At 43.6% G+C, this 22113-nt stretch overlaps 1 protein-coding gene across 3 annotated transcripts in view; it reads left to right on the forward strand.

Moving 5' to 3' along the window:
• Pip5k1b (phosphatidylinositol-4-phosphate 5-kinase type 1 beta) overlaps positions 1-22113 on the forward strand; it is a 320487-nt gene that overhangs the window by 287049 nt on the left and 11325 nt on the right. The window contains exons 14-16 of one of the 3 annotated variants that reach the window (XM_045142361.1): positions 1216-1333; positions 3082-3122; positions 15616-16279. In XM_045142361.1, the coding sequence (XP_044998296.1) occupies positions 1216-1333; positions 3082-3122; positions 15616-15622 (166 nt within the window). In that variant the 3' untranslated portion in view covers positions 15623-16279. Of the gene's footprint in view, positions 1-1215; positions 1334-3081; positions 3123-15615; positions 16280-17844; positions 17926-22113 lie in introns of those variants that run through there. The other 2 variants (XM_045142359.1, XM_004653147.3) reach the window with 2 other exon arrangements.

Genomic DNA, 22113 nt, shown 5'->3' on the forward strand with positions numbered 1-22113 from the left:
TGCTTCTGCCTGCCTTTTTCCAGTATAACCATCCCAGTAGTTTTGTAGTTTTGATTTGCATTTCTGTGATGACTAATGGTGTTGATCACCTTTCTCTGTGCTGATTGGCCATTTGAAGAGATGTCTCTTCAGATCCTTTACTCATTCGTTTAACTTGTTTTATCATTGACTTATAAAAGAGCATCATTATAGTTTTGACTCAAACTCCTGTGAGCCAGTTTTGTTCCTCGAGTTTATTGTGAGCAGAAAGAGAGAGAGAGAAATAGAGTATGGATGCCCAGGGTCTCTTGCCACTGCAAAGGAATTCCAAATGCACATGCCACTTTGCACATCTGGCTTTACATGGGTACTGGGGATTTAGACCAAGGCCAGCACACTTTGCAAACAAGCACCTTAAACCACAGAACCATCTCACCAGCCTTTGTTCGCCAAGTTTAATCATGTTCAAATTATCCTGCGTTAGTGTTTAAGTTGGGGAAAGCATTACTCTTTCCCATAAGGCTTAGTTGGGGAGGATAATTTTAAGGCCACAAGGGAAGTGAACAGCATCTTTGGAATTGGAAGGCAAAAGCAGTTAATGCCCATTATTGCAGCCTTGTTTCTGACCCAAAGCATTACCTGAGCAATGTTTATTGCCACCCAACACCTCTTTTGGAATGCTCAGCTTCACTCAAGCAATCTGAGGGTTTGCACTATCAAGTCCATTGCTCGAGGGAAGGAGGTGACATTCACCCCTCTGGAAAATCCTTTGGAACATACTGTTTACCACATTGCATGACCTAATGGAGGTTTGTGTAAAGCAAGAGTATTTGGGAGAAAATTGTTTTAAAAGAAGGTTTCTGTGCTAGGGATCAAATGTAGGACTTCCCTCATTCCAGCCAGGCAGGTAACCACTGAGCTATAAATTAGGCCCTTTACTAATATATTAGATCTTTTATGGTCACAAAAAATATAAAGGAACCTATGACTGTTATTACCATCCATGGAATTCGTGTGTGTGTGCATGCATGCGCGTGGGGTTTTTGGTTTTGAGACAGTCTCAGATAGTCTCAGGCTGTCCTCAAACTTGCTATGTAGCCAAGGATGACCCTGAACTCCTGACCCCCTGCCTGTCTCCTCAGACCCATTGCAGCCTCCTTAGCCACAGCTGTGGAAGTGCCTTTGGATTCTTTTCTGGAGGTCACAAGCTCATTATCCATCTTTGTTTTTTTCCAGTAAAGTGTTACCTTCCAGCTCCACCTTTACCTTGGAAGAGGGGACTGTCTACTTGACTGCAGAACCAAACGCTCTGGAGGTGCAGGATGACACTGCGTCTGTGCTCGACGTCTACCTAGTAAGTCATTTTCCACTTCTCCCCATCTCTTTTTTAAATTTTTAAATGGCTTAGTCAGGACTAAGTTCTGTAAAACCAGGCTAACATGAGTTTTTAAGAAATAGTGGCACCTGTCACTTTTACAAAGGATGTGTCTTCACAAGCTGTGTCTATCCACAGTCCATGGAAAGCACTGTACGAAAGAATGTCTGTAGGCTGGAGAGATTGCTCAGTGGTTAGGGCGCTTGCCTGCAAAGCTTAAGGACTCAGGTTTGATTCTCCAGTGCCCACATAAAGCCAGGTGCACAAGGAAGCACAGGCATCTGGAGTTCGTTTACAGTGGCTAGAAGCTCTGTCATGCCCATTCATTCCCTCTCTTCCTCTCTCTCTCTCTCCCTCCCTCACTCTCCCTCTTTCTCTCTCCCTCTTTCAAATAAAGAAATAAAATATTTTAAAATGTCTGTTGATACTACACTCACCAAATACACCCAGAGAACAAATCCCCCAAGGTGAGGTGAAGTGGGCTCCTTGGTTTCATTTCTAACAAGGAAACACCAGTCCTTGACTCAGCAGAGGCTGTTGTGTGTGAATCGTCTTGATTGGGGTATTGCATCCATGTAAGGCAGCCGGCTAGGAGGCACAGAAACTGGTCCTAGGAAGAACTCAATTCATTGTCAGAGAGCTCCCGCTGGTCTTCTCCTGAGTCGTCACCTACACACCTCGGGATGTGGGTGGAATGTCTCGGACTGTGTCCTGGGATGTCAGAGGAGAGAACTACCACACACACTGCCTGCCTCACCAGGCTGTCCTGAGCATTCAGGTGAGCACAGCTGGTGTGGGAAGATGCGGCGGGGGCTGCACCATGACAGAGAAGACAGCGTTTTCCCTGCAAAGCACATCGCTCCTCATACTGCATGTCCCCTACACCTGCCCAAAGTCACAGGAAGCAGGAAGTCTTGTCTCAGAGTTAGCCAAGCCTAAGCTGTCACAAGGGTAGTCCCATGCCTTTAGATGCTACTGTCATGTTCAGTGTATGACAGTGGCATATCTATCCCCTCAGGGCTCCGGGAAGCCACGTTTTATGTATTTTCTCAAGTGTGCACTACACATTAGCCATCACCCGCAATGATACGCTGAGTTCTCAAGTGCCTGCTCAGCTCTCCTGGAGTGAGTCTGAGTCTGCGTGGTCCTGAGTCCTCTCTCTGGTCTCCTTGGTCTTCCTTGCTAATATTGTCCCAGCCACACTGGCCTCCAGGGTGTTCCTGCCACAGACAATGCACATTTTTGCCTTAGCATCTTTGAATTTTTGTTCCCATATATATACTCTTTCCCAGAGGCAGCCCATGCTTCTCCCTTCATAACTCAGCACAAACATCTTCTCCACCTCAAACACACTAAAGGAATGCCACCAGAGGCCATTGTGAAGGGATGTTTGTCATTACCCCTAAATATTCCAGGTGCTACAAAAACAGAATTTGCTCCACTGAGCAATATTCCTGACCCCCATTACCCACTTTGGAAAAATTATATCACAAAATTCTAATAGAAAAGTGGTCTTTCACGATGCACACATGACCAGAAAAATTAGGAATGGGGAGAAAAAAAAAAAAGAAAGTGTTTTGGTTTTCTTTGAGGAGAGGGTGTTGTGTTTTTGTCCCTTGGTCAGTTGAGTTCCCCTAGAGGAAAGTATTTCAGAAAGAAGCCAAATGAAAGCTCATCTTCAAGAGCCAAAAGTTCATGGCACTTTCGTGTTTCTTTCCCAAAACCAGATTTGTGACAGCCAGAGGGGTGTGATGGTGCTGAGCAGAAGGTGAGGTCACACTGCGGTAACTGGCTCTGTCAGTGTCACTTCCGTGTCTGTTCCTGCAGTAGGGTGCCCCTTCTGCTCCTGCTCCCCGGTCTTATCGATTTCATTCATCAGAATACTATTGCCTTTTATTTGATTTTATCAATGTCTTGCTTTGATGCTTTCTTATGTGTCCTTTAATCCTTTGCCACTGAAGAGCTAAACTTTTCAGAGGAGGATTAGTGCCTGCCTCTGAAGCCACAGGGAAACGGCACAGTATTAAGTGTTGGCTGTATTTCAAGCACTCAAGAACCAATTAGAAATAAAGGCATCATGGAAGAGTTGACAACTGAAAGAGACAGTGGTGGTAGCCAGCAGGCTGGGGTGATCATCTGGTCAGCTGTGGTTCAGAAGGAAGGGAGCAGAGGAAAGAAAAGGAGAGAGCAAGGCAATTAGGGAGATGGGAAAAGGCAATAGAAATTTTTCTCACCAAGTGTGAACTGATCTGTCAGTTTTATTTTTAGCTAATAACAGTAAGTTAGGACACACATTTAATGTATCCTGGGGGCTGGAGAGATGGCTTAGCAGTTAAGGCGCTTGCCTGCAAAGCCAAAGGACTTTGGCTTGATTCGCCAGGACCCATGTAAGCCAGATGTACAAGGTGGCACATGCATCTGAAGTTCATTTGCAGTGGCTGAAAGCCCTGGCATACCCATTCTCTCTCTCTCTGTCTCTCCCCCCACCCCTTTTCTTCTCTCAAATAAATAAGTAAAAATAAAATATTAATGTATCCTGGAACCCCAGCACTGTCGTAAGGACTTAACTATACATTAGTTCGTTTCCTTGTCACACAACCCTCAGAGGGAGATGTGTTACTAGCTCCAGCTTACAGAAAAGGAAAGGGAGACTCAGATTATACAATTTGTCCCAGCTTATACATCTAGGAATCAGTAGGAAGTGGGTTCAAACCAGTAAGGACCAAAAGATAGCACCCTTAATTGCTAACCTATGCTATCCAGATCGGGAATTGTGCAGCCTTTGTAATACATTATTAGACTCAGGGTCGCCAGTGTAGCTGCAGGGTAAAATACTTGTCCATGCCCAAGGTTTGATTCCAAGCACAAATACACAGATATTAGACCCACTGGGCTGGAGAGATGGCTTAGCGGTTAAGCACTTGCCTGTGAAGCCTAAGGACCTGATTCAAGGCTCAATTCCCCTGGACCCATGTTAGCCAGATGCACAAGGGGTTACACATGTCTGGAGTTCATTTGCAGTGGCTGGAGGCCCAAGCACACCCATTCTCCCTATCTGCCTCTTTCTCTCTATGTCTGTTGCTCTCAAATAAATAAATAAAAATAAACAAAATTTAAAAAAAAAAAAACTAAGAAAAAAAAAAGAAATTAGACCCACAGAAGTCAAGCAACTTGCCCAAGATCGGACAAGGCAATATGGCCACAAATGATATACAGATTTGGACTAATAACATTAACTTTTTAAACTTCAGCATGGAATGAGACCGAGTTCAGCATTGTTGGAAGAACACAGGTGTCACACACTAATAACATGAATGGTCAAGCAAGCACATATCATGTATCAAGTACTTCAGTCCCTGTCTTGTATTAGCTTGTCCATGAAGGGAGGAGTTATGTTTGCCTTCATTCATTAATTCATTAATGTAACTAGTACCCAGAAGTGGCAAATAACAGTCAAGATTCAAGGGCATCTCTTTCTGGTCTTCCACCTACACTTGCACCCATAAAGAACCCTTTTGTTGTTGCTGACCATGATGGAACCTCACCTCCATCTCTATGGACTCCTGCTTCTCATGAAGGTGAAAGATGAATCTAAAATGGAAAGAGTGGGGGATTGGAGAACATCTTTTCATGAAATTCTAATTTTTTAAAAATTAGTTTTTTATTTATTCATGAGAAAGAGAGGGAGGGAGGGAATGGTCATGCCAGGGCCTCCTGCTGCTATAAATGAACTTCAGACACATGAGCCACCTCTGCATCTGGCTTATGTAGGTACTGGGGGAATTGAACCCAGGTCCTTAGGCTTCACAGATAAGTGCCTTAACCCCTAAGCCATCTCTGTAGCCCAAAGTCTACATAAAAATATATATGTTTATTGAATGTTTATTTGAGAGAGAGAGAGAGAAAAGGAGAGGGAGAATGGGAACACAAGGACCTCCTCCAATGCAAATGAACTCCATATTCATGTGCTACTTTGTACATCAGGCTTTACATGGGTACTAGGGAATCAAACCTGGGCCATCAGGCTTTGTATGCAGGTGCCTTTATCTGCTGAGCCATCTCTCCAGTCCCAAAATCCTACTTTTTTTTTTTTTTTTTTTGGTTTTTGAAGGTAGAGTCTCACTCTAGCCCAGGCTGACCTGGAATTCACTATGCAGCTTCAGGGTGGCCTCGAACTCACGGTGATCCTCCTACCTCTGCCTCCCGAGTGCTGGGATTAAAGGCTTGCGCCACCACGCCCTGCTAAAATTCTACTTTTTTAACTGTGGTTTTACCTTAGTGGTAGAATGCTGGATTTTATCCTTAGCAGCTCAGTATATATATACTATATTATATACACTTTATTTACTTTCTGGTTTTTTATATTATATACACTTTATTTACTTTCTGTTTTTTTAAATATTCTAGCATAGTAGTTCTCAAACATTTTGATCTAAGAACCCCAATATAGCTTTAAAAATCGTTGATGAGTCTAAACAGCTTTTGTGCATATGAGTTGCATCTTCAAAGTTAAAATGAGAAAATGTTAAATATCTATTTACCTAGAATAATAAATAATATATTAGTTGTTTTTTATTTATTAATTTGCAAGCAAATAAAGACAGAAAGGGAAGAGGAGAGAGTGTGGGCATGCCAGGGCCTCTTGCCACTGCAAACAAAGTCCAAATGTATGTGCCACTTTGTGCATCTAGCCCTACTGGGGAACTGAATCCAGACCAGCAGACTTTGCAAGCAAGTACCTTTAACTGATAAGCCATCTTCACAGCCCAACATTATGTTAATTTAAGAAACACTTTTAGGAATATAACATAGAACTGTATTTTTTGAAATGAAAATATATAGTGAGAATAGTATCATTACTTTACATTTTTGCAAATCCGTACCTAACATCTAGCTTACTATAAGAAGATAAATTCTCAGAGTTCACGAAGACATTCTGAACGTTTTTTTAGTAGGAAACCTTTTCCTCTCCTATCTATCGCCCATATAGAAACTGGAAGGAAAAAGGTAATATAGGAGATTTCATTGTGTTCCTTGGTTTGTAGTGTTGGCCAAAATACTTACAAAGACTCAAAAGTTAAAAGATTGTAATTTGTGGGAGGGGGAGGGTATTACCATGGGATATTTTTTTATAACCATGGAAAATGTTAATAAAAATTAGATAAATAAATTAATTTTAAAAGAAAGAAGGTAAATTCTCATTGGCCGTGGTGGTGCATGCCTTAATCCCAGCACTCCAGAGGCAGAGGTAGGAGGATCACCCATGAGTTCAAGGCCAGACTGAGACTACAAAGTGAGTTACAGGTCAGCCTGGGCCAGAGTGAGACTCTACCTTCAGCGGGGGTGAGGGAGGGAAGAAAAAGCTAAATTCTCATATCTTTCATATCCATTTCTGTATCAATTTTGTTTTGTTCTGTTGTTATTGTTCCATGATATAAGGTAGCTCAGGCTAGCCTCAAGTTTATACCACTCCTTCCTTAGCCTCCTGGCATTACAGGCATGGACCACAATATTTACCTTAGGTTCTTCATGAATCCTTGCAATTTGACCCATGGTTTTACTTCTGGAAACCCCACTGTAAATGCATGAGAGAGAATAAGACTGACAAGGGCAAGTAACATGCTCGTGTTTTAGGAGAATAGCTTGTCGTGTGGCCTTCACACAGCTTTACCCATGTTTTTAACTTAACCTTTCCACTTGTTGTAAAACCAAATGAGCCTTATAAAGAAGCACCTGGAGTGTATGCCTGTCTCTGGCTCTCATTAGTCATTGACTTTGAATTGCTCACCTTCTCTGGGTGTCATTTTCTCATCTATTAAATTCATTATTAAATCATCTCTAGAGCCCTCTGCCCACTCTGACAGGTAGGATCCATTGAGTTACAGGGTGCTGCAGGAGTGAGGTTTTTTAAGCAAACTACCACTGTTTCTTCAAATGTTGCTGCTCCATCACCTCCTCTACTGTAAGCTTCACAGTGTTTAAACTTAAGACTTTAAGAGAAATGCATCTAGAACATTCTGCCCCATTAACTTGCCACTCCAGGGTATGTTCTTGGCTAGAGATTTTATTTTTCATTTGGAATGTTTTCCCAGATCTGAAAGGATTCTGCTCATTGCTTCCAGTATTTTCCTCTCCCTCTACATTTTGACAGAGTAATTGTAAAGAAAAGAGCCAGGAAGAAAAAACAGTCTGGCTCATGTATTTCTCCCTTTGTCTCAACCTAATTAGAAAGTTCTGGATCCTAGCCATCTTTATTCATGAGGCCGTTTGGGGGTTTATGTGATGATATTCTATTCAGCATTGTCCCCAGTGAAGTCTGATGTTTCTAGTCATGTGTTCTCCCTTGAAGATGTGGCATCCCTTTACTTTTAGTTGTAGCCTAGTCTTCCAGTGCTTTTATTTGTACAGTAAGAAATAATGCTGCTTGTGTTCCGAAAAAATATCTAGACTTAAGCCAAAATGATCTCTACACATCAGCTAACATGAAACTTCCTTTAAAGGGTCCACCCACACGTCATGGACATGTGAGTGAGAGCTGCTGTCTGACTTCCCTGTGATGTGATCTGAAATGAAAAGGCACAATGACCTCTGACAAGCTGACTCCCATTATCCTTATTCAGGCATTTAGTTTAGGTTCCAACGATGCAATCTTCACAGCTTTCCAAAGGTTTTCAGATTCATTTGCAGATATCCAAATCAAGGGAGGTGTTTTTTAAGTCAGCTTTATCCAGGGACCAAAGATGTACTTCCCATTGAATACTGAGCTGATGACAGGGATGAGAGTATTGAGAAAAATACAGCAGAGACGAGCAGGCTGCAGTGATGACAAGTGGCCGTCTTTATGACAGCTGCTCTTTGGTGTGAATAGTCCCAGATAGTCCGAGGCTCTGATGCTGGCTGTCCCCCAGCTGAGCTGTTCCTTCAATTCATAGCTCTATTGTTTCAGTTCCTAACGTGGCTTCCTTGTCTGGTATGTAGAATGCAATTTGGTACTAATGGGAAGAACAACGACAACAACAAAATTCCCGCTGGAAGATGGAGAGGGTCCGAGTGTCCTTCTCACCCCCCTGGGAACGGGTGGTAAGGGCGGGGGGCCATAATGGGACTGCATTGTTATTGATAAAGAAGTCTGAAGGATGGCTGCCACACATTACCTTTCTTGCTTCTATTCTTCAGTCCCTAAGTTTTGCCCAGTTCCTTTCACACTGGCACATCACCCTCCTCTTGAGAATATGCCCTTTCATCTGTATAAGTGCCTCTGCAAAATGGCTGTTTGAAGTGCAAAAATAGCCGTGTGCAAAGGAAAAGAAACAGTTAAGCCATTTCTTAGCCACATCAGTATTGGAGATTAGAGCTGTGATGGGCAACTCTTGGACAGCTTGATTATTGAATGTGTTTTGGGGTGGTTAATGATACTCTTTGATCATGGGAGGAAGGGTGGCAAAGAAGTGAAAATGATTGAATTAACAGCTTATCATGCTATTATGTATGAGGAAAGCCTGAGAAGAAAAAGAAGAAAAACACTTTAAATTGGGTCATGGGGTCTTAGAAAATCTTGTGCACTTTTTGGCAAAAGAAACTGTTTCTGGATTTGAATCCCCCTGGCCTGGAGGTTAATGGCCTCTCCAAAGCATTGGGTCTTTAATCACGCCCTGCTTGAGTCAGTATTGGCTGCTGCACGGGGGAAGGAGGAAGTTACCAGGCATGAGGGCAAGTGCACGGCTTCTCAGCAGAGAGCTGGACTCCCACCAACCAGGGGCTTGGTGGGCCTCAGAAAAGACAGAGGAAGGAGAGACAGCAAGTGACAGCTGTGACTGGGAAGCCATTGAAAAGTCCCTTTCCTTTCACCATATGCCCACAGTGTCGGGAGGTAAAGAGACTTTAGAATGTATCAATTAAAGCACTTTATTTCCAGAAATATTTGGCTCTTTAATTTATTAACCAAATAATATTTTCAGACATGTAAAAAAGCTGCAGTGGTATTTTTTTTTTAAAGTAGATGTTTCTGGGTGTGTTGGCTCACACCTTTAATCCCAGGTAGGAGGATCACTGTGAGGTCAAGGCCAGCCCAAGACTACATAGTGAATTCAAGGTCAGCCTGGGCTAGAGTGAGACTCTACCTCAAACATCACCTCCCACAAAAAAGTGGATGTCACTGCTATGCCCCAACACACGTACAGCTCAAGCCTGTTCTGAAGAAAAGGCAATCAGTAGTCACTCAGTTGACAAGGCAGCCTGTCAGTCTGCATTCGTGAATACTCATAATCCAAGCATTAAACTACTGGTTAACATGAGAAGAGGTGGTGGAGACGCACAGGCACGCTGGCTTTTCAGTCCCATTGGGCGTGGTGACCAGCCGCATGCCGGGGCGCAGGGCTGAGGGTAGGGGGTTTTCTGTGATGCCCCGCTGGACTGGCTCATTCTTCAAAGCTCGTTCTGTACTTCCGTTAGCCTGAGGCTCCTGTTACAACCAGCCTGTCCATCTGTCCATGGGGGTTGCCCTGCTCTTTCCCTTTCTTTGCCTCCTAAAACTGGCCTCTCCTTATTGCTTCTCTTTCCGAATTGCTTTTTAGTCCTTGTCCTAATTATAGGAAGCCAGTGTTTACTTGGTACCTAAGACTCTTCAATTCTTGGGAAGAGAGTATCTGAGGACAGGCAGTCTCTGTTGATGGCCTTGAACCTGCAGGGAAAAAAATGGCAGACTTAACTAAGGCAGGTTAGAGCACATGAAAATCCAACGTGACTGATATACTCATACCAGTTCCTTCCTGGGTTCTGATGCATGGTGGGAAAGTGCTAAGAACTTTCCATATAATAAAAAATAAAGTCTGTTGAACATGATAGATTCATGTGGAAGGGTCCTGCGAGGGGAACCAAAGGCCTGGCTTTTCTTCAACATGTCTCTACCTGCAATCATCCCCTAAGGTTTCCATTGCAAATTACTAGAAGCTGAGTGACTAATCGTCCCAGAGGTCAGGAGTCTGAAATCATGGTGCCCACGGGTTCCTGCTCCTCTGGAGGTGCTGGGGCAGATCCCTGCTATCTGTTTGCAGCCTCTGGTGTCTCCACATGTTCCCAGCATTCTTTGACTTGAGCCACACCCTCATTTCCATCTCCAGGTTCAGACGGCCCCTTCCCTATCACCCCACTCTGTGTCTCCTTCTTCTTAGTCATTGGATTAGGGCCCACCCTCATCCAGTGTGACTTCATCCTAACTACTTACATCTTCAGAGATCTTATTTTCACATACGGTCACTTTCTAAGGTCACAGGTGGACAAGAATTTTCAGGAGATGATATTCAACCCACTGCATAGCCTTTTCCAAAGAACCTGTAAACTATTCCTCCAGCTCCTGGGCTTCATTTTTCGAGCAAGTCCCCTAAATTTCTTTGAGGTTGGGGATATGTTTCCCTCACAGAAAGATGTTGGGCCAAGCATGGCCTTTAATTCCAGCACTCAGGAGGCAGAGGTAGGAGGAGCGCTGTGAGTTCAAGGCCACCCTGAAACTACATAGTGAATATCAGGTCAACCTGGGCTAGAGTGAGACCCTACCTCGAAAAAAAAAAAAAAAAGATGTTGGGTAAATGACTGCATTAACAGACTCAGTTTCTTCTTGAAGTTGCAGTGTAGGTTGGTAACAAAATCCCTGGAGATGGTCCAGGGACTTTTCAAAGCTCCCTGCACATAAAGGGCTGACACCCCTGAAATGATTCACTGAGTCCCCAGCTCTCAACACCCTGGCATTTTTCTGTGCCAGAGTTGGTAGCTGTGTCACTCCCAGGATATTCCCTTCCTGAGCTGGTTGGCAGTTAGAATCAAGTTCACTCTTCCTCTGATGTAGACGCAAAATACCTCCTTCATGTCCCTGAGGTCAGGAAACCCTCTACTGCCACCTCCTGGTAGAAAGGCAGCTCGGCCCAAGGGGGATGGGAGTGTCTGAGGTCCTTGAACTAAAACCTAAGAGCAAATGTGGGGCTCAATGGAGTGTTTCACTCAGTGCGCTTTAGCGTAGCTTCCAGTACCGTGCATACAAGTTCAGCAGGAAGCATGTTCTTCAGCCGTCAAAGGCAGCTCACTCCAGCAGGCCCAGCATCTGCCACCTTTCAAGTTGGCCTGGAGGCTATAGTTCCGATGGCACATAAAAGAGAAGGTGCTGATCGCCCCTCAGATCCAAGCATGCCCTGCTCATCCATCAAGGCCTGTTCCACTTGGGTCGCTTTGAGAGGGGCCGCTTGGCAGTTTGATTCAACACTGAAAACACTGCGTCTGCTACTGCAGCAGCGGCAGTGGTTTTTAACGTGGTATCAACAAATACAGGGTGGAAAGGACTTTCTTTGCTTTCTTTCCCGGGCAGATCCTGGCTTACAGTCACTGAACTCCCAGGTGATTGTGGCTTTTGAAGTAATCCCCAAAAAGGAGTGGGATTAAGTATAATATAATGTAAATGTGGAATCTTCAAAAACAAAAGGATTTCTAAATACATATCATGGCTCCTGGACACTGTATGAGGTTGCTGGCGCTATCATAACAAAGTGCCAAAGAGTGAGTGACTTAAACACCAGAGATTTCTCTCCCCACGGTTCTGGAAGCTAGAAGTTCACGATCAGTGTCAGCAAGGCTGATCCTGAGCACTGTGGGGAAGGACCTGACAGGCCTCTCTTTGGCTTGTAGATGGCTGTCTTCTCCCAGGGTTTATTCACAGCACACTCCTGGGTGTGTCCAGACTTCCCATCTATAAGAACATGTCAGTCATGTGAGTTAGGGCCTAGTCTATGGCCACAATTTAAACTGATTACCTCGGCAGAGGCCCTGTCTCTGGAGCTGAGATGGCTCAGTGGGGTGAGTGCCTGTCTAGTATGTACAAAGTCCAGGTTTCCATCCCAAGCACCATATAAAACGGGACTGGTGGCACACACTTGTAATCCCAGCACTTGGGAGGTAGAAGCTGGAAGATCGGGAGGTCCAAGGTCATCCTCAGCAACATAGCAAGTTCAAGGCCAGCCTGAGCTACATAAGATGCTGTCTCAAAAAATAAATAAATAATGTCAAGCATGGTGGTACACGCCTTTAATTCCAGCACTTGAGAGGCAGAAGTAGGAGGATCACCATGAGTTCAAGACTACCTTCAGACTACATATATAGTTAATTCCAGGTCATCCTGGGCTAGAATGAGACCCTACCTCGAAAAACCAGAAACAAAAGATAACAATAATAAATAAATAAAAACCTATCTCCAAATAAGGTTACATTATGAGGTACTGGTAGTTAGGGGTTCAGCAGTAAAGGGACACAGTTTAGCCCATGACCACTACTGCACACTTTAGTAAAGAACAGTGCTACCAAAGAAAGTGCTGGAAGGGGATGGCTTGACAAACTGTAGCTTCCAGTTCCTGCTGTGCCCATGGCTGGGGCTGTCACTCCATGCAGTAAGAAACAATCTATGGGCTTCCTCCTAAGGTCATGCTCCTTTTAGTTTCTAAATATTTTATTTTTATTTATTTATTTATTTATTTATTTGCCAGGGAAGGGATGGAGGTGGAAAGAGAATAGGTGCACCAGGTGCAGTCATGCCACTTCAAACCAACTACAGACTATGTGCCACTTTGTGCATCTGGCTTTGCATGAATACTGGGAAGTAGAACCCAGGCCATCAGGCTTTGCAAGCAAGAGCCTTAACTGCTGAGCCATTCCCAGCCTCCTTCTCCTATGCTCCTTTTCTAACGAAACCAGCAGTGTGTTTGCTCATCCCCTACGTTTCCCAGTGCAGTGGCATCAGAAGTCAGAGGAGATGTTGTTGCAGCTGCAGAAGCGCGTGCTATATTAGAGCACAAAGCTCCTGGGAGTGACAGTCAGCGGAAGTCACTGGAGTGCTGGAGCTCTCCAGAAGAATTATCTGCATGCATAAATCACTGGTGCCCTCAGGCTTCTCCCGGGCCTCTGGAAAACAAATTAGTCAGGCAGGGAACTGTGTTAAAAAAAATTGCTGCTGCACTAACAGTTTTGAAATGAGAGACCATAATCTAAAGCCACCCCGCAAGGGCTAGGGGATGAGAGCCAGCTTCTCTGTGTCATCTACCTGCGGCTTGACAGGGACTCTTTGATGGAGCCCTGGAGCTTGGCAGAGGGCCTGGCACATCACGTGTCACCAACCTCCCAAAAGTCAACCAACCACAAATTGTACAAATCCTTCAGTGACAGCAAAACTCCCCCAACTCCTGCACCAAAACTTCTCCAGGACATACAACCTCAGGAACAGCACTTGGCATCCTATGATGGCCTGCCTGTGCGCTGGGTGGGTGAGCAAGGGAACCTTTCTCACTTTGATTCACAAGAATCAAAAAGAAGAAGAAGAAGAATCTAGTGCAAAGCCAAGCATTAGAAGCTGGAGGCTATAGCTGGTAGTGGAGCACGCGCTTAGGGCACGCATTTAGCATGCTTGTGGTTCTGGGCTCAATCCATAGGACCATAATAAAACGTAAGTGGGTGGGGGGAGATGGCTCCGTGGCTAAAGGCACTCTCTTGCAAAGCCTGCCAGCCCAGGTTCAGTTTCTCAACACCCACATAAAGCCAGATATGAAATGGTACATGCATTTTAAGAGCATTTGCAGTGACTGACAAGAGACCCAGGCATGCACACACACATACACGTACACACATTAATAAATAGATAAAAATTAGGATTAAATTATGTAATGGATATTGATTGCCAAGTCGAATTTCTTTTGTTTTTTCAAGGTAGGGTTTCACTCTAGCCCAGGATGACCTGGAATTCACTATGTAGTCTCCAGGTGGCCTCGAACTCACAGCGATCCTCCTACCTCTACCTCCCCAGTGCTAGGATTAAAGGCATGGGTCACCACACCCAGCTAGAATTCCCTTTCATTTGACATTTCTCTCCTGATAATTTTCAGTCTTTTGAAACTATTGTATTCACGTTTTTCCAGCTCCATCCAGTTAAAGGTCTTGTTTCCCAGCTCTTACTGCACTTTGAGGGACTTCACTATCTTGGTGCTTGTTTGGGTCCCAGGGGTTGAACCTACAGCCTTATGTTTATGGAGCACATACCCTACCCCTGAGCTGCATCCCCAGTCCTGGCTTTACTTATTTAAACATAAGCAGATTACATATGTTGCTTGGGTATTATCACCACATGCATGTAAAATGAAATAATTCAAGAGTCCATAAGAAGACAGTGCGTTCAGGTTCAAAACTGACTAGCAGTGGTGTAAAAAAGTTCACACAGTTCTTCAGTCAGCAACAGTGATAACAGAGCAGTGTGGCAAGTGCATGTTTCTCCACAGAACAGTTTATCTTTACTGGCTATGGTGGCACATGCCTAAAGTCCTAGCTACTCTTCCTGCTGAGGCAGGAGGATCACTTGAGCCCAGGATTTCAGCACCAGCCTGGGCATCATAGCATGATGACCACTCCCAAAAAGAGGGGATTCCCAGAGAGGAGGAAGGGAGTTTTATTCCTCACAAGTACTTTATAAGTAAAGGTGCATTATTAAAGATAAGAAAACTTGCATAGTCAAGTGGCTGCAATAATGAGGAAACCGATTTGACCCAATCTGTTCATACTGAAATAGTAATGCTTCCCGGCGCGTATCACAGCACAGCTGTCTCAGGTTGAATTGGCTGACAGTGATTTGTTTGAGATAGGGTTTCATGTGACCTAGGCTAGCCTCAAACTCTCTGTGTACCTCAAACTCCTGATCTTCATCCTCCTGTCTCCACCTCCTCTACAGACCCAGGCCATCATGGCTGGCTTAGCTCACTCTGCTTTTATGTGTAAACCATTTTTAGATGAAATATCTGCTGATGTTTTCACTGTCAGCCACAGGGCTATTCTTTGGAAACAAGCAGAGCATTCATGAGTTCTGGGTTACATGTAAACTGTTCTGTTAGCTTTACATCTAATACGTCACACCACATCCCTCCAGCCCTGTTCATGGGGGAGGCAAGAGGGTCTTAGTGTTGTTCCTTTCCAAATCCCCAGCACCATCACTGTGATGTAATTGAGGCTTAATCTTGATCAATCTTGGTGCAATTAACATGTTACGAGCACCCCAGAGAATCATATGCTATGTTAATCATAGCAGAGATCTCAAGTCAAATGCACGTCACTTCTACATGTTTTCCAGGTGCAAACGATAGGAAGAAATAGTGAACTTGTGTTCTCACTCCTAAGCAGGAGTAATAACTTGCTGCCAAAACTTAGTTCCACATTTGCTCTTTCTCTCCTTTTTTTTTCCCCCCCAGTAAGTGAAAGTAGTAACTGGTTAAGCACCTGAATGGAACCTGAGCACAGTTACAGGAGAGAAGAACCCTCCCTCCAAGAATTCTCCGGAGCAACTGGCTGAGCCCTGGTGCGCACACAGAAGAACCAACTGGGTTTGGCAGTTTGTGAGGTGTCGGGAGAGCCTTGGTCCAGTGCTGACTGGCAGATGGGATGTGAAAACAACACTGTGCCGTCGCTGTTGCTTGCTGACTGAAAACTGCATGAGCTACATTTAAGCTGCGTTTCTACACCATTGCCAATCACCTTTTTGGACTTGGAAGTGCTATTTTCCTATGAACTCTTGCATTGTTTCATTTTGCATGCATATAGTGATTACACATAAGCAATTTATGTAATCTGCTTATATATTTTTTTAAAAATCTATCCATACAAAATGGTAATGTATAAATTCTCTCTTTTTTTGCAAAATTATAATCATAGCCCATGTCATTGAAAGCTTAAATTGGCTTCTTTTAAAGATCAGTGTCATAGGTCTGCCTATACTTTATAGAAAATGAGCTTCTATAAAGATTTTTTCACTGTTTACTAGTGAAATGAGAAAAGCAATGCTATTTATAAAAGAAGGCCTTATGTTGTGTATATACATTGTCATTGAAATATCTGTGATTTAGTTTATTGCTTGTAAAAGAGAAATTATATAATTTATTTAGTAAATACTACTGTAAACTATAGTTTTATTGACAGAAATACAATATTTTGTTCTCAGTTGTGGTCATACATTGATTTTGGTGACTTCGTCTGTGTTCTGGGGGTGGTCTGGCTACTGAACCTAGGACTCTGTACATACTAGGCAAAGGTTTAACCACTGAGCTATGTCCACATTTCTTTATTAGTTAAAAAAAATGGCCCTGACACTCCTTATTTTAGATGTTTGGTCATCCTAAATAAATTGAAACTTATGGCAGATGGAAATGGAAAGATAAAATTCTTAGTTCTGAAAAAAGACTCAATAGTCTTTTATCGTGGCATTGATCCCTGCATAAGGAGAGAGCCCTAATGACCTAAACACTCGCCACTGGGGATTGGGATCTCTGTTAACACATTTAAGGCATGGCAGTTATCAGTGGAGAGCTCTAAAGTGAATAAAGGCACTCTCTGCCTGTCTCTCCCTCCCTCCCTCATTCCCTCCCTCCCTCTCTCTCTCTCTCTCTCTCTCTCCCTATCTTGGTATGTAGCAGCAGACACTCTCCCTCACTACATGGGTTTCCCTAAATGGCAAACTCTACCTTCCTCCCATTTGTCTACTCATTTATCTCAACTGGGGTCCTCAGTGCAAGACCCACTGGTTCCTGGGAAGGTCAGAGCAAAGATGCTTTTGTGTTGTTTTTGTTTTTGTTTTTTAATTCATTTAAAGAAAGTCAGAGCCAGGCATAGTGGTGCACAGCTTTAATCCCAGCACTTGGGAGGCAGAGGTAGGAGAATTGCCGTGAGTTCAAGACCACCCTGAGACTACTACATAGTGAATTCCAGGTCAGTCTGGGCCAAAGTGAGACCCTACCTCGAAAAAATAAAAAGTCTGTAATTTCCATCAAATTCATAGTGACATTGACCCAAGAAATGTTAACATTTTTATTTCAGGATAAGATCTTACTCTAGCCCAAGTTGACCTGAACTCACTCTGTAGTCCCAGGCTGACCTCAAACTCAAGAGTGTTCCTCCTACCTCTGACTCCCAAGTGCTGGGACAAAAGGGGTACACCCACTACACCTGGCAAAAACTACAATTTTTAAGACCCACCTCAAATGCCATGAATTTATCTCTGATCCCTAACCTACTCCCACCTACAAAACCTTTAGACAGCCTGTAATTATCTCACCTCCTTCAGAAAACCCCAACACTTTGTCCCTTTTAAAAATAACTTATGGGCTGGAGAGATGGTTTAGTGGTTAAGCACTTGCTTGTGAAGCCCAAGGACCCTGGTTCAAGGCTCGACTCCTCAGGACCCATGTTAGCCAGATGTACAAGGGAGGGCACACGTCTGGAGTTCGTTTTCAGTGGCTGGAGGCCCTGGCGCACCCATTCTGTCTCCCTTTCTCTATCTGCCTCTTTCTCTCTCTGTCACTCTCAAATAAATAAATAAATAAAATAAAAATTAAAAAAATAACTTACATACTACTTATACTATAGTATTCAACTATTAATTATATAGCTCAATTATTTTTTACTTATGTATTCTCCTCATTTAACAGGATCCTGAAAAATGTAGAACATTTCCAGCCAAAAACAAGCACTTGTTGTGTTAAACTACAGGCTCAATGCCATCCCCAAAGGTAAATCACGTGTGTATGTGTGTGTGTGTTTGTGTGTGTGTGTGTGTGTGTGTGTGTGTAGATGCATGCCCCATGCACAGGTGTTCAGAGGCCAGAGGAAAACAATAGGTGTCCTCGTCCCTCAGTCTGCATATTCTCTGAGACACGGTCTGTAGTAGTCAGTTCCATGTGGCTGGGATAAACATCCAAACCAGACACAGTTTATGGGAGAAGGGGAATCATTTCGGCTTACAGATGCAGGAGAAATTCCATCTATGACAGAAGAAGCTTACTCCCCTTCATAAATACAAACAGAAACAATAAAACAACCCCTAAAAACCAAAAGCAGCAAGCACACTGGGGGAAGCAAGGACCCTGCCAGAGCTCACACCTCTGCACAACTCGGAGCTGAAATGCAGGTCCACCCCCAGTGACATGCCCCCGTAGCAGGAGGCTTGCTAGGGGCTGAAGCTGCAAATCCGATGTTAATAAAACACCTGAGTCTATGGGGGACATACATTCACTACCACAGGGTCTTCCTCAACCTGGAGCTGCTGTCTGTTGGCAAGCCCCAGCTATTCTCCTATCTCCATGCTCCTTCCTCCCCACAGACTGGAGTTACAAAAGTTCATGGCCACACCTTTTTTAAATTATTTTATTTATTTATTTGAGAAAAAGAGGCAGACAGAGAGAATGGACACGCCAGGACCTCTAACCACTGCAAATGAACTCTATACACATGAGCCACTTTATGCATTTGGCTTTGCCTGTGTACTGAGGAATTGAACCTGGGTCCTTAGGCTTTGTAGGCAAGTGTCTTAACCACTGAACCATCTCTCCAATGCCACACTCAGCTTTTTACATCAGTTCTAGGGTTTAAAACTTAACAGTACCTGGCTGGAGAGGCTCCTATGTTTAAACAACAACTGCTCTTAAGTGCTGAGCGATCTTCCCAGCACCAAGGTAATCATTTTTAAAACTCTAACTCATTGTGGAGATTTGAATGTATGTATTCCGTAGACTCGGGTCTTTTATTAAAGCTTGTAACTGTGGTATACAGCTGCCTGGCTGGAGGAGGTGTCACTAGGGGGCAGATCCTGGGGTCCAGCTCTAAGGTATGTTTGGGGGTGGATCTAAATTCCAGCCCAAAGTTATGCAGAGATCTGGAGTCCTGCTTGCTCCTGGTTTTGTGCTTACTGGTTTTTTGGGGGTGTTTACTGGCTGCTGCTGGTTTTTCTCTCTCTGCTTGGATTTATGAATGGAAGTCAGCTTCCTTCACATTATGGAACTTTCCCTGGATCTGTAAACTTGAAACAAATCTCTTCCTCCCACAATCTGTGTCTAGTTTGAATGTTCATCCCAGCAACATGAAGCTATCTACAATACTCATGGATTAGTTTTTCTTGAAATTTTTATAAATAGCATCATATAGTACTTGCTTTTTATCTAGCTTTGCATTGCTATTCAACACTATGAAAGATGTATTCAAAAGGCAGACACACTGCCTAAATGTACATATGATGCTTACCAAACTGCCTGGTAAGCACTTCTTTTAACGTTCATACCCATATATTAATGCTACTCTTACTTTTGGTTAGAGAAGCTTCTCTTTTCAGATGGCAGTGACCTTAGAATGACTCAGAAGGCATCATGGTGCTGAGAAGTGACAGGGGAGTGCTCAGCACTGCAATATGTCTATCACACCTTCTAAGGCTCAGGGTCTATTGCAGAAGAGGTGGCAGAAAGAATGTAAGAGCCAAAGGAAGGGTAGGACTCCTTACAATGCACTCTTCCAGACACAAAATGGCCTGGATATCCATGACCTCACAGTACCTGACATTACCTACACAAGACTATCATAATAGGAGGAAAAGATGATGACATCAAAAATAAAAGACTGATTGATAGGGGGAGGGGGATACAATGGAGAGTGGAGTTGTAAAGGGGAATGTGAGGGGAAGGTATTATCATGGTTTTTGTTTATAATTATTGAAGTTGACAATAAGAAGATAAAATTATAGAAAAAAAGGCAGACACAGTGGCTCATAACTACATTTAATCCCAGCATTTAAGAGGCTGAGGCAGATGGTCACAATGAGATCAAAATCAATCTAGGTTACATAGTGAGTTAGTGAGTTTCTATGCCAGCATGGGCTACAGAGTAAAACCCTGTCTCAAAAAAAAAAAAAAAAAAATATATATATATATCCTTTTTTGTCTGCTGTTTTGTTTTGTTTTGTTTTTCGAGGTCCAGGCTGGCCTGGAGTTCAGTCTCAGGGTGGCCCATGGCAATCCTCCTACCTCTTCTGGTATTAAAAGTGTACGCCACCATGCCCAGCCTTCATTTTTTTAAACTATTTTTAATTTTTTTATTTGTGAGGAAGGATAGAGTACATATGTGTACACTCTTAGGCTGCAAATGAACTCCAGACACATGTGCCACTTTGTGCATCTGGCTTTGTGGGGATACTAGGGAGCAAGCAAGTGCCTTTGATCACTGAGCCATCTCCCCAGCCCAAAAATTTATTCACTTTGTGTACATTGAAACTCATTCCTTTCACTGCTATGTGTCATTCTATGTCTTAGTCTATTCCTGCTGCTATAACAAAATTACTCTAAGACTGGGTAATTTATAAAGACTGGAAATGTATTTCTAACAATTCTGGAAGGTGGACAGCAGATCAAGGGACCAATAGGTAGCTGCTAAGGACCTAAGCTCTGCTTCTGAGATAGTGTGATATTATAGCCTCCGGAGAGGGGTAGTGCTCCTCCAGGGTGACGCCAGGGCCATAAAGAGCTCTCTAGCTAGTGTCCTTCCACCCTTCTACAGACACTAATGCCACTCATAAGGGACCTCGTGGCCCAATCACCTTCTAAAGCCTCGCTCCTAATACTGTTATGTTGAAGATTCCACTTCCTCATGTGAATGTGGAGGACACCGTCAAACCACAGCCCTACTATATGACCATAACACAGCTACCTACTCTAGTGCTGACCTCAAAGGAGGCCCACTCCCATGGTCAAGATTGTTCTCCTGCACTTACGCGAGTGACCATAGACTTTAACCACATGTACAACATTACTTGTTTAGCAACACTTATCCAAAGCCGTCAGGCCTGCTGCAATTTGGGCTGATTGATTTCTGAGCCTCCTCTGCGTTTGCTGTCATAGAACCTCCCTGAACCTGGGAATCTGCTTCACCCCCCTCTTAGGTTGGGTCTCCTCATTTCTGAATCCCATGGCGTCCTCTTTCTTGATTTATTATCTCATTTTGACAAAGCACATCAAGGTGGGGAAGGGCAGGTTGAAAGGTACAAATGGCCCAAGACGGCCTAAACAGTTATAGTTCTCAGGAATTTCAGTCTTAGGCAAAGATGCATGGGGATGGGAGGCATTTATAAGTGAGTCATCAATGACAGTATTTTAAACAACTGTCTGTATGTTTTCATAGTTGTGACCCAACAAGTTTCTCTGGTTCCTGTCCTGCTGAGCCCTCAGGTCTTTTAGTCCTTCCTGTGTATGGCCTTCCACTAAACTCTGTGTGTGTGTGTGTGTGTGTGTGTGTGTGTTGGATCAAACCCAGAGCCTCATGCATGCCAGGCAAACACTAACGCTGTGCTTTGCCTCCAGTCCTCTAAACGTGATTTTATAAGCAAAGCAAGGAAAGAAACACAGAGAGAAATTTTATGAAAAGTGATAATAAATCCAGGGTTGTTCACACTGTCTGTAGTCCTTATATGATATTCAGGTGACATCAAGAATACTTAAAATAGGGCTGGAGATGGCTTAGAGGTTAAAGCACTTGCCTACAAAGTCTAAGGACCCATGTTTGATTCTCCGTATCCCAGGTTAGCCAGATGCACAAAGGTGAGGAAAGTGCAAGGTCATACAGGCCCACTAGGTGGTGCAATCATCTGGAGTTCAATTTCAGTGGCTGAGGCCCTGGCACACCAATTCTCTGTCTCTCTTCTCTCAGTCTCTCTCTCTAAAATAAAAAAAAAGAGCCAGGTATGGTGTGCATGCCTTTAATCCCAGCACTCAGGAGGCAAAGGTAGGAGGATTGCCATGAGTTCAAGGTCACCCTGAGACTACATAGTGAATTCCAGGTCAGCCCAAGCTACAGTGAGACCCTACCTCAAAAAAAAAACTTAAAATACTACATAGTTGATGAAAGCAGGATACCATACTGTACATACAGTTTGATCCCAA

Source organism: Jaculus jaculus, chromosome 1, assembly GCF_020740685.1.
Source record: "Jaculus jaculus isolate mJacJac1 chromosome 1, mJacJac1.mat.Y.cur, whole genome shotgun sequence".
NCBI classification, from domain to species: domain Eukaryota; kingdom Metazoa; phylum Chordata; class Mammalia; order Rodentia; family Dipodidae; genus Jaculus; species Jaculus jaculus.